This window comes from Podarcis liolepis (assembly GCF_965112155.1).
Source record: "Podarcis liolepis genome assembly, chromosome: 15".
NCBI classification, from domain to species: domain Eukaryota; kingdom Metazoa; phylum Chordata; class Lepidosauria; order Squamata; family Lacertidae; genus Podarcis; species Podarcis liolepis.
In genome coordinates, this window is record NC_139566.1 from 41,307,303 (window position 1) to 41,319,467 (window position 12,165).

The 12,165-nt window shown below is 45.9% G+C and overlaps 1 protein-coding gene across 2 annotated transcripts in view; it reads right to left on the reverse strand.

The window, feature by feature from the left end:
* The window catches only part of TMEM132B (transmembrane protein 132B), a 375,194-nt gene that overhangs the window by 251,347 nt on the left and 111,682 nt on the right, over positions 1-12,165 (reverse strand). The window contains exon 2 of one of the 2 annotated variants that reach the window (XM_083476418.1): positions 9,727-10,633. The exons of the other annotated variant lie outside the window; for it this stretch is intronic. Coding sequence (XP_083332544.1) covers positions 9,727-10,633 — 907 coding nt within the window. The remainder of the gene's footprint in view (positions 1-9,726; positions 10,634-12,165) is intronic. 2 annotated transcript variants of the gene reach the window in all.

Here is a 12,165-nt window from a genome sequence, read left to right on the forward strand (position 1 = left end):
GGATCGAGGAACGGGAGCTCACCATGTCGCGGGGATTCGAACCTCTGACCTTCTGATCAGCAAATCCTAGGTTCAGTGGTTTAACCCACAGCGCCACCCGTGTCCCAGCCTTCAGTCCTTAAAAAAGGTCAACTCACACATGTTCACTTCATCAAATCTGGCCCTCTTTGAAAAAAGTTTGGACACCTCAGGGCTACACTCTCCGGCATTTCAGGCAGAGGTCTTTCCCACCTTTACACGCAGGTGCTGGAGCGTGGGACCCTTGGCACGGAAAGTCAGAGCCCTACCACTGAGCTACAGCCCTTCCCCTAAGTGCATGAGGGTGGGTCAGGATTGTTCCTGTTGGTCCCCTCCTGAGTGCATTCAGCAGAAGACGTGAAAAGGGCTGCGAGTCAGCCAAAGAATGTCGTTATTTATTTTTCTTCTGCCCGCTTTCCATTGTACTTGCAGCGGCTTACAGCAAAAACACATAGAAATACATCAAACACTCATAAAGGCACAGTTTAAAACAACACCATTAAAAGCTAAAACACAGCAGTGAAAAACATAGCCTGTTTAAAGTGGGCGGGGGGGGGGGAGAAAGAAAACTAAAACAAACCTGCAGTACCGGAAAAAAGGCTTCAGTCACTGAAACGCTGAAAGGCTGCAGAAACAAATACCGTATTTTTCGCTCTATAACACGCACCTGACCATAACACGCACATCGTTTTTAGAGGAGGAAAACAAGGGAAAAACATTCTGAATGAAACAGTGGACGTATCATTTTTGTGCTTCATGCTGTGGCCACAGACATGTGATCTGATGGTGAATTTGGGGTGACCCAATGCAAAAATCCTGAGAATCCCTGTGGATTCATGCTTTGTAACCACGTTTTTGCACCATTGCAGCCCCAGGCAACAGTGGGTGCGTGATTTTTGGGGGGCAGGCTGTAGCCATGGACATGCTATGTGATCTGATGGTGAATTTTGGCTGACCCAATGCAAAGATCCTGAGGATCCATGTGGATCCATGCTTTGTAACCACGTTTTTGCACCATTGCAGCCCCAGGCAACAGTGGGTGGGTGATTTTTGGGGGGCAGGCTGTAGCCATGGACATGCTATGTGATCTGATGGTGAATTTGGGGTGACCCAATGCAAAGATCCTGAGGATCCATGTGGATCCATGCTTTGTAACCACGTTTTTGCACCATTGCAGCCCCAGGCAACAGTGGGTGCGTGATTTGGGGGGGGGGGCAGGCTGTAGCCATGGACATGCTATGTGCTCTGATGGTGGATTTGGGGTGACCCAATGCAAAGATCCTGAGGATCCATGTGGATCCATGCTTTGTAACCACATTTTAAGTGGGAAGGGAAGGAAAAACACAGAAGGGACAAGGAGAGGGGTGTGCAGAGAAGCAGCTGGCTAAGAATGCAGGAGATGGCTATAACGTGAGGAAAGGAAGGCAAAAGTTTCCACCCACCCACCCACACAAGCCAGCCAGCGCGCGCTCTCTCTCTCACTCTCTCCCTCCCACCTGCATGTTTTCCGGCTGCCTGATATTTATTTATTTTTAATTGCCTTGACAGAAGAAAGCATTTTAACTGCATTAAGAACTATTTAGCAGCGAAACCTAAGCTTTGCCATCCCTTAAGAGGTACAGACACTGTAATCTTCCAGATCGCATGAATTTACAGGCAAAACACTGTTTAAGGATTTCATCCTTTTAAATGGAAGAAAGCATATTTGAATGCTGTGTGTCCTCAAAAATAAAAAGCAGGAAGTCAAATCAGAATTTTAAGCTGAACCTGTAATCTCTCTTCCCTTCACAAACATTGTTCCCTCCGGAGCATGGAGAGGAGTTAGAAGGACGCTCTGCTTTCCTCTCTACTTGCCTGGAGGGGAGGGGCTTTCCCTGCTCTTTGTTCCGTTTGAGCAAACACAGCAACGAAACAGAGGAGGGTGGGCAGTAAGACCCTGAGGCAGAATGCAGGAAAGCAGCCGCTTCCTCTTTTCAGGTTTCCCTTCTCCGAGACACGATTTGATTTTTGCCTGATTTTTGCCTCCACTCGCGCCATTTGGCTCCAGGGACCACACATTCACTCAATAACACGCACAGACATTTCCCCTTCCTTTTTAGGAGAAAAAATCTGCGTGTTATAGAGAGAAAAATACGGTAGGTTCGAGGGGAGGCCTCACAGTTCTCAAATTAGGAAGAACGTTTCAAAGCAGCAACACCACCACTGGCAGTGCCCAGACCCTTATGGCCAAGGATGCCAACACGACACTCGCAGGTGCCAGTATGGCATCCATGGCACCTGAGAAGATCCCAGTAAGTATCCCCTGAAAAATCCACAATGCACAGGGAAATATTTCCTCTTCTTACTCAGTTCCCACTTGCACTCGCTCGGCCTCTCCTACACTGAAACCATTGTGTGGCAGCCATTTTGTGACGGGCACCCACAGCAGTTTCTCAGAACTCTAGATGAGGTTGAAATTCTCTCCCGTAGTCACCAACTGGGATGGCTTTAAAAGAATAATAAACAGATTCATGGAAGATGGGCCATTGGTGGCCATGTTGGCTCCATTCTCCCTTCACTGTTGGAGGCAGTAGGCCTCTGAATGCCAGGTGCTAGAAGCCACCTGTGGGGAGAGTGCTGTTGTGCTCCTGTCTTGCTTTCAAGTTCCCCGTAGGCATCTGCTTGGCCACAGTGAAAACAGGATGCTGAGCTAAATGGATCTTTCGCCTAATCTAGCCAGTGCTTCTTGGAACCGGCAGAAATGACTGGCGGAATCCGAGACCAGGGGGAGGAGTCGGTGGAAGAAGATTGGAAAAAGTTTAAAGAATATATACAGAAATACTGTAAAATTTATGACTGTTAAACGGACGTGGGATGGAAAATAAGCGGTGTTGGTAAAAAGATTAATAAGAATATGTAAATATAGACTGATAATGAGGGAAAATGTATTGTTAATATAGGTTAAGACGTTGAGTAAGGCTAAGTGATAGAGGGTAAGGATTTGCTGAACTAAATATCTGAACTGGAATACAAAAAGGAAGGTGTGAGGAGGTCAAGAAACTAGTGAATGAAGTACAGGATATGAAAATATTAATCTTTTTTCTGTTATGTTTGTTGGAGTTTTTTCTTCCTTTTCTTCTATTCTGTTAACTGTTTTTTATTGTGTACCTTTATGTGTTTTGCTTTGTATTTTCTCATTTTTTTTAGTTTTTTTTCTCTCTTTTTTGGCTTTTGTATTTTATGTTTAAATTTTGAAGCTATTAATTGTTCAATAAATATTATTTTTAAAAAATCTAGCCAGTGCTTCTTATGGCACCTGCTTGCTGAATGTCTAAGAATGAGATCTAAGAAGCTGGTGTCTAAGGCAGGCCAATACAGTGGTATCTTGGGTTAAGAACTTAATTCATTCCGGAGGTCCGTTCTTAACCTGAAACTGTTCTTAACCTGAGGTACGACTTTAGGTAACGGGGGCTCCCACTGCTGCCGCACGATTTCTGTTCCCATCCTGAAGCAAAGTTCTTAACCCGAGGTACTATTTCTGGGTTAGCAGAGTCTGTAACCTGAAGCATATGTAACCTGAGGTACCACTGTAAAGGTAAAGGTAAAGGGACCCCTGACCATTAGGTCCAGTCGTGGCCGACTCTGGGGTTGCAGCGCTCATCTCGCTTTACTGGCCGAGGGAGCTGGTGTACAGCTTCTGGTCATGTGGCCAGCAGGACTAAGCCGCTTCTGGAGAACCCGAGCAGCACACGGAAACACTGTTTACCTCCGCCCCGAGTGGTACCTATTTATCTACTTGCACTTTGATGTGCTTTCAAACTGCTAGGTTGGCAGGAGCTGGGACCGAGCAATGGGAGCTCACCCCGTCGCGGGGATTCGAACTGCCAACCTTCTGATCAGCAAGTCCTAGGCTCTGTGGTTTAACCCACAGTGCTACTCGCATCCCTTCGAGGTACCACTGTACAGAGTTCTAATTACAAAGCTGGGCATTGTAAGCGTGATTGGGTCTCCTCTTGCGCTGTTCGGGGGTCCATGTTGGTGCTCTGGCAGAAGTGTGCTTTCCCATGTTCCTCCCTCCGTTACAGCCAGAGGTTCTGCAGTGCCCTTTGGAACTGGCATGGTAGTTCCCCTAGAAGGTAGGGAGGCCAGAGCCAATGACAGACAGAGCAAAAGGCTTCTCGCTTTGTCTCTCTCTTCCTCCCTTGTGAGTTCTACAAGGGCAACATTGGCACTAAGGAGGAGGAAGCTGTCAGGCTATCAGTACCAGCCCTGGATTTCTTGTAAGAAGGGAGGCAGGTGGGTGCTTGGAAATGGCGCTGAAAAACCAGGAGGCAAGTCAGGAAAAGAGGGCAGTGCCAGGTTGTGGGGGAGTTGGCCGCCCAAGGGAAGGAGGGAGGGAAGAACGTGCCAACTTGAATAAAGTACAGTGGTACCTCGGGTTACAGATGCTTCAGGTTACAGACTCCGCTAACCCAGAAATAGTACCTTAAGAACTTTGCTTCAGGATGAGAACAGAAATCGCACCGCCGCAGCGCAGCAGCAGCGGGATGCCCCATTAGCTAAAGTGGTACCTCAGGTTAAGAAAAGTTTCAGGTGAAGAACGGACCTCCAGAACAAATTAAGTTCTTAACCCGAGGTACCACTGTATGGGGGTAACCCCCTCAATGTTTGAGGGGGGGCAAAGGGACCATGGCCCCATAGATTTGGGTCCTATGCACTGACTACAGCCCTGACCTTCAAGGCAACGCTGCAAAATGGGGCAAAATGAGCCCCTATACAAATATGTAGATTGTGGCTATTTGCACCAGAGTGAGAGAGAAAACTGAATGCCATTTTGATCTATAACCCCGTGTTGCCTGAAATGGAACACATTACACTCTGCTGACACACAGACATGATTAAAAGCAATCAGTTATACTTGGGAAAATAGGGAAAAAAGAATACCCTATCTCCCAAGGCAAACATACTCCTGCATATATATCTGACTGAAAGACAGAAAAATTCTATATATAAAACACCTCCTGGGTCTTCATGGACATTACTAATCGACTGAAAAAATAAGGAGAGCCCAGGAGGAAACTTGTATAAATTAGATGTCGAAGTTGCCATGATCTTTATTTCCTGTTGTGTAATTCTGTGCTAAATGTGTAAACTGCGCGGTGAATAAATTCTCCCTATAAGACTAGATGACATTTAAAAACCTTGTGGAAGATGCTTAGTTATCCAGAGCTGTAGCCCACCCAGTCCAAAGGCCTCTTGGCAAAGGGAAGAAATCTCATCCGCCTTCGGGGCAATTTTGGTTGTGCACAAGACAAGCAAGTTTGGGTGAGCACACAAATGCCGATTTTTATTTTTATAACCTCAAATACGGGACAAATTGGGGACCAAATGAGACAGGGGACTCTGTGCCCCCAAAAGCCCTCTTATACTCCTTCCTGGCCAGGAGAGCCAGAGGCACAGAAGTTTTTCCCCTGAGAAGCTGTAATGCCGCAGGCTCACCACACGGGGCAGTGGACAGCACTGACTCTTTAATGAGGAGCTGCAGTAACATGGCTCACCACATGGGGTCAGTGGTCAGCAGTTCCAAACACACTGTCCTCACTACTCATTCGTTTGCCTTCTCCAGGCCCAAACACGCAGCTGGCCATAGCAGGGAGGCACAAGGCAAGCAGAGGACACTGCTCTGTCTCCTCACTCTTGCCACACTGCTTGCCTGCTTGGAGAGTGGAAGTGAAGAGAGAGTGTCAGCAAAGTACAGGAGTAGGAAGCCCCGGGGATGAGCAGTGGGCTCCTTGCAGGATGTGAACCTTGACTAGTGGTTGTCCAGTGCCTGACACAAGCCCTAGGCTCCCTTTCCTTGGAGGGGGTAGAGCAGAGAGCAGAGGATAAAATGGATGGCAATGAAGCTGTATGGGAACAGTAAAATAAGAAGAAGAAGAGAAGAGTTTGGATTTGATATCCCGCTTTATCACTACCCGAAGGAGTCTCAAAGCGGCTCACATTCTCCTTTCCCTTCCTCCCCCACAACAAACACTCTGTGAGGTGAGTGGGGCTGAGAGACTTCAGAGAAGTATGACTAGCCCAAGGTCACCCAGCAGCTGCATGTGGAGGAGCGAGGAAGCGAACCCGGTTCCCCAGATTACGAGACTATTGCTCTTAACCACTATACCACACTGGCAGGTGGTAGCATAAGGAAAGGGCTCCCATAACGTCTTGGCTGCAAGCCTTACTAGACAGAGAACATCATCATGAAATCTTACTTGGAGATGAGCATTGGCTGCTGTCACACAGGACCCTGGTCTCCTGCCCCCCCCCCCCCCATTTCTCTAATCCAGTCTGTCACATTATGTTAGGCGATATTTGGAGACCCCTATTCCCATAGCAGAGCTACAATTCCATGGGAAGAGAGATTGGTTACTAAACCCCTCCAATAACTGCAGCTCTGTGAAGGGAGCAGTGGAGGGTCTCCCAAGAACTCTCCACACCCTTTACAAACCACAGTTCCCAGGATTCCTTGGGGGAAGCCATGATTGTTTCAGTGGTGCAAGAGTGCTTTAAATGTGGATGCGCTGAGAGTTGTTAGGAGACTATTCTTCATAAAGAGCTACGATTTCAAGAGTGGTTTAAGAATAAATTCTCCTTCTCAGGAAACTCTGGGAAGTGTAGCTCTGGGAGGGGAATTCTTTAGGGGAAGCCATGACTCTTTTGAGTTATATGATACAGCTTTAAAGGTATTGTTCAGATGAGCCTGAATTAGGACTGATGGATGTGGTGGACGTACCCCAAGGTAAAAGACTTCTGGGAAAGGATTTATAATGAACTGAAAAAAGTGTTGGAAAACACATTTATTAAGAAACCAGAAGCATTTTTACTTGGTATAGTGGGGGGGTGAAATCCCCAAAAAGGATGTTACTTTTTTCTGTATGCCACAACAGCTGTGAGAATATTACTAGCGAAGAATTGGAAGAAAAAAGATTTACCAACGATCAAAGAATGGCAGATGAAGATGATGGAACTTGCTGAACTGACGGGGAGACTCTGAGATCAGAGAGAAGAGACAGTTGAATAAGATTGGAAGAAATTTAAGGAATATTTGAAAAAATATGTTAATATTTAAATCTTAGAATAGCTTTGGAAGTGGATATAAGCTGTAGGGTTAGAAGTAGAAGATAGTGAATTTTAAAATAGCATTATTTGTAAGTGATAAAATGTGAAGATTCTTATGGTTAATGTAGGCATGAATTTAAAAAAATGGTTAGAAATTATGATATATGTAAACTGCTAAAGATGAGGTAAAACGAAAATCAGATAGGGGGGACTTGGGGAAGCCCACCCAACAATGTTTAGGAAAAAATAAGGACAAGACAAGAAATTGTTTGTATTGTTTGTTTTTTTTTTGTTTGTGTTGTTTATTTGTGTTATAAAATGAATAAAATTTTTGGAAGAAAAAAAGAATTAGGACTGATGGAGTATTATTGTTCATATGACTGTTATTGTTTCATTCTTTATTCTTTCTTACCTTTGCAAAATAATAATAATAATGCTTAACATAGTAACAATAATAATCACAGCCATACCCAGGGTCTCTTGCACCCTTGGCAGGGAGGTATATCAGCACACACCCCTGAAAAACACACTTCTCACTGCAGTAGTGCCAGTGTGTCACCATACACACATACGTCATGCATCCATAGTCTCCAGCAGTCTACCACCATCCCACTTTGCCATTTCTCCAACTGGCCAGCTCCCAACTCTTGTCTAAACTTAGGACCTCACACAGATAACTAGAGACAGATTTCTAGGGGGGGGGGTTGCATCCCTCTGGGCCTGCGCCCCCAGCAAGGGTTGGGTGCACCTCTGATAGCAATATATTCTTTTGTAGGGGGGTGTTTAACTGTACATTCCCTTGGTCTCCTCTTTCAGTGGAGAGGCGATCCAAGGATGAAATAAATAAAATTCCATCGCTCTTGCTGCCTTTTGAGATCCATGTTAAAAGTAGGCACAGCATGTCTCTCTTGAAGTTGCCAGTTATAACTCCTTCCTTTTCTGGTGTCTTAACGCTCTTCTCAGCATGCAACACTTTCCAATTACCTCTCGGCCTTTTATTCCCCAGAAGTTGAGCGCCAGCTTCTTTCTGAGATTACACAGCTCTGATCTGAGATGCTGACAGTTAAGGGTACAGCAAAAAAAAAGAAGACGATGTAAATGATACAGGCTGGATTTTCTTTCAGAAAATTAAAATGTTCTCAGGTTCGGAATGCTTGGCACATTCCTTGATGAGCAAGTAAAGATATCTGGCCTGAATCACAATAGTGGTTCCCTGTCTCGTTAGTGCAGGTGTTAATTAACTTAGCCATAGGAGAGTATCCACATTACTATCCACACTGCTGTTGTGGCTGGTCTCTGGGCTTTATTTGTTCATTAGATTCCATTTATGAATCACTTCCCATAAAATATCTCAGAAGGGATTTCACAGTAAAAGACACCGACCATAAAAACAAGTAAGATGATTCCATATATAAAAACAATTGTGCTTGGGGCAGCCCAGTCAGATGGGTGGGGTACAAATAATTAATTGTTATTATAAAATTATATTATTATATACAAAAAAAAAACCAATTTCAAGTACAATGTAGATACAGACTGGGGTAAAGATCTCAAACAAACAAAAGAAGTCCTGCTGGACTTGACCCATCTCAACCAGCTTCCTGTGGCCAATCAGATGCCTCAGAGGGGAGGCCACAAAAAGAGCACAAGAGAAGGTCTCTCCCCTCCTTCAGTTTCCAGCAAAGGTGGTCAGAAGCATTGCAGCCTCCAACTGTGGAAGCAGAGCATAGCCCTCAGGGCTAGTATCTCAACTTAAAAGGCTTGTTGGAAGAGAGACGCCTTTGAGAGGTTCTGAAAAGATAACAGAGGCAGCATCTATCTGATGTGGAATGGGAGGGGCTTCCAAATGGCCAGCGCCACCACACTTAAAAGCCCAATTCCTGTATCAGAAGGGCAGACCTCCAAGAAGCTGGTACCTGCAGGAGGCCCTCTTCTGCAGAGTGCAGTGATCAACAGTCTACACAAGGGGTGAGACAACATTTCAAGACATCTTGGTCCCAAGCTGTGTAGGGCTTTGTGCACCAGAACCAACACCTTGAAGTTAGCTCGGTAAATAATTAGCAGCTTTAAAACTGGGGTGCAGAACCTGCAAGAGCATAAGAACAGCCTGCTGGACCAAGCTTCCTGCTCTCACAGACGCCTGTGAGTGGGAAACCCACAAGGTAGGACCTGAGAACTGTGGCCCTCTCCCCTCCAGTGTCTTCCTTCCAGGAACTGGTATTCAGAAGCATCAGTGCCTCCAACTGTGGAGGCAGATCACAGCTGCCATGGTCAGTAACCCTCAGCAGTCCTCTCCTCCATGAATTTGGCATACAGTCTATCTATGTGGACCCCTGTGTGCATACACATTACACATCCACAGTTAGCTTTCAGGAAGATGACGAAGACACTGTGCTAAAAACCTACAGCAGAAGCAGAGTCTTCTCCATCCAGCATGTAATACACCTGGATTTTGCTGCAGAAATGAATTAGGGCTCAACAGCCTACCTTCTGACCAGCTCTGTGTTTGATGATACAAAGGATGAGCCAGCCAACCCAAGTGGGTTCTGCTCTGTTGATTTATGACAGCACATACATATCTTTTGAGGGGAGAAAAACATTTTTAAAAACCACAACACTTACCTTAGTGTAAACTGATCTGCTAGAGACCCGCTGGCAAGGGATACATGAAACATGACAAGGTCACCTTCCTTGACAGGACTGAGTGGTAAAGAGAGCACAAGGTTATCGTCAAGATTCAGCAGGGACTTCTTCAGCCGGTCTTGCGTTGGGTAAAGAATAACACTGCCAATCCTCTCCATTGATGCCAAAGGCATCTGTGCTTCCTCTTGCCCTTCCAGATGATGAAAGCTTTCAAGTTTCTGGTCCTCTGAAGAGCATTCGCCTTCCTCTGCATACACCCAATAGAAAAGCTCCACGGTGATCCCTTCCAAAGAGTCCGCCATCGGTTGATACTCTGGGGCCAATGGTGGCGGCAGAGATGTAAATGCAGAGTTGAACCAGCTCGGCGAGAACTCCAGCTCTGCAACGCACAATCCCAGCTGACCTTTCAACCGACAACTGCCAACAGCTACTCTATCCTCCTGGAAGGCCATCATCCTCACGCAGGGCAGGATCTCTGATGGTTCATAGTCTTCCCAGTCTCTGCCAGCGATGTAGAACAAAGCCTGGACTTTGGGCCTAATGGGATAGATGGAGCTGTCAATAACACGTGATCTTAGCTTCCAGTTAAAAGCGACCTCGTTGGCAAAACTGAACAGAGTGGATGTCAGCAGGAGGTTCGGAGGCACCGTTTGCTCCACAGTAAATGGGCCGTATGTCACATTTAACACCGGCAAGCTGGTGGCTTTGTAGACAAGGAAAGACTCCACTCGAGACTGCAAGCTAGCATTCCTCATGATATCCTGGTTGGTTTCTTTTAGGAAAAAGGAAACATCGGTGTTGGAGATGTGGTAACTCACAGGGAGGTACACCGGCAAGCTCGTGAATCGTTGCATGCTGTCTACCACACCTCCTCGGCATTCCACCACTGCAAGCAACAGAAAATAAATTGCAGAAAATGTAACTTAGAGGCCCTGTTCATTGTTCCCATTCAGCCCCTGTTCAAAGCAAATTATCTGCCATGCATTATAGAGCTTTTAAAGAACACCGGGGAAGGTTGCTTCTTATGGCCAAATATCATTTTATGACTCAATGAAGGCCTATAGGTCAAAATGGTGGCCCTGTGTTGATTTCTCACTCATTTGCATTTCTCCACCCCCCCCAACCCCAGAACCAACCAGAGTACTAGGCAGAAGAGGGCTCTGAAGGGGGAGTGTCCTTTTGGAGATGATCTTGTCCTAAAGCAGTTACTCTTACAGAAGGCCCCGAGAGAAAGCTGGGCTCCAGATCTCTGCCCGAAAGGAGGAGCCTCCAGGCCTCCTGTGAAGGAAGAGGTAACACTGGGGCTCTATATCGGGGCAGGTGACTGGATCCTGCTGCTGACCCTCCTTGGATCAACTTTGAGAGGAAGGTGGAACCACTCACCTGCCAATCCCCTGATATCGCAATGATGGCAGGTGATGGTTTGGTAGTATGCCACCAATCAGCTAATTCGTAGTGCCGACAAACTCTGCTTTCAGCAGGGAGTCAGGTCTTACCTGCCCCACACTTGGCAGGGTGGAGTCTAAACCAAGTCTACCCAACCCAACCACATATAGGTTTAGACAGCCTTGAGGAGCAAATGTCAAGACGTGGAGAGCCAGCTAACATATCGATTCTGTATGTAAGTAGACTTCTTTCTGATGTCCATTGAACGAGTGAACATCAGAGGAGCATGGTGGGAGGCAAGAGATGACTGCATGGTCCTGGGGCCTCATCAGCACATGGAGAGGTTTCTGTAACATCTCCACCCCCTTAGGATTCAACACACACACACACACACACACACACACACACACACAGGTTCCTATTGAGAAAGTTAATGGTAGCTCTTAAACACAAAGGAAACAAAACTCCCAGTGGAGTAAAAAAATCTGCCTTGGATAGTGAAACACCAATTGATGCTAAACCGGGACGATTTGAACCAGAAATGTTAAGAAGCCAGCTAGATGGAGGGAGGGAGGGAGGGAGGGTGCATATTGTGGAGAAACAACAGAGGCCCACCAACAGATTAAGATCAAACATGGTACTGTCTGCCTCAAAACCTCAAGGTACCAATTTAATACTCATCATTATTGGGGAGAGTAGACATGCAATACTGTGACACCACCCCAAAACAATTAAGACTTTGATGGCACCTGTTACTAGCAAGGATGACTCAGACAATGCCAGCAGACTTTGCAGTGAAAAAAGAAAAAGTGAAATTTGCAGGCTCCTTTCAAAAAGGCTTTCATTTTTATGTCATTAAAACTGCATTCCTCAACTTCCCGTGCCAAATCACTCATGAGATCTGTCATCCTGGCTCCGATCTCATCCTCTCTATTTATAAAAAGCTGTTCTGTTTATTTTCAGCCACTTGACATTACCTACATCTTAATTAAACCCTTCTGCATTTTGATCAAAGCCTACTCACACCTATCC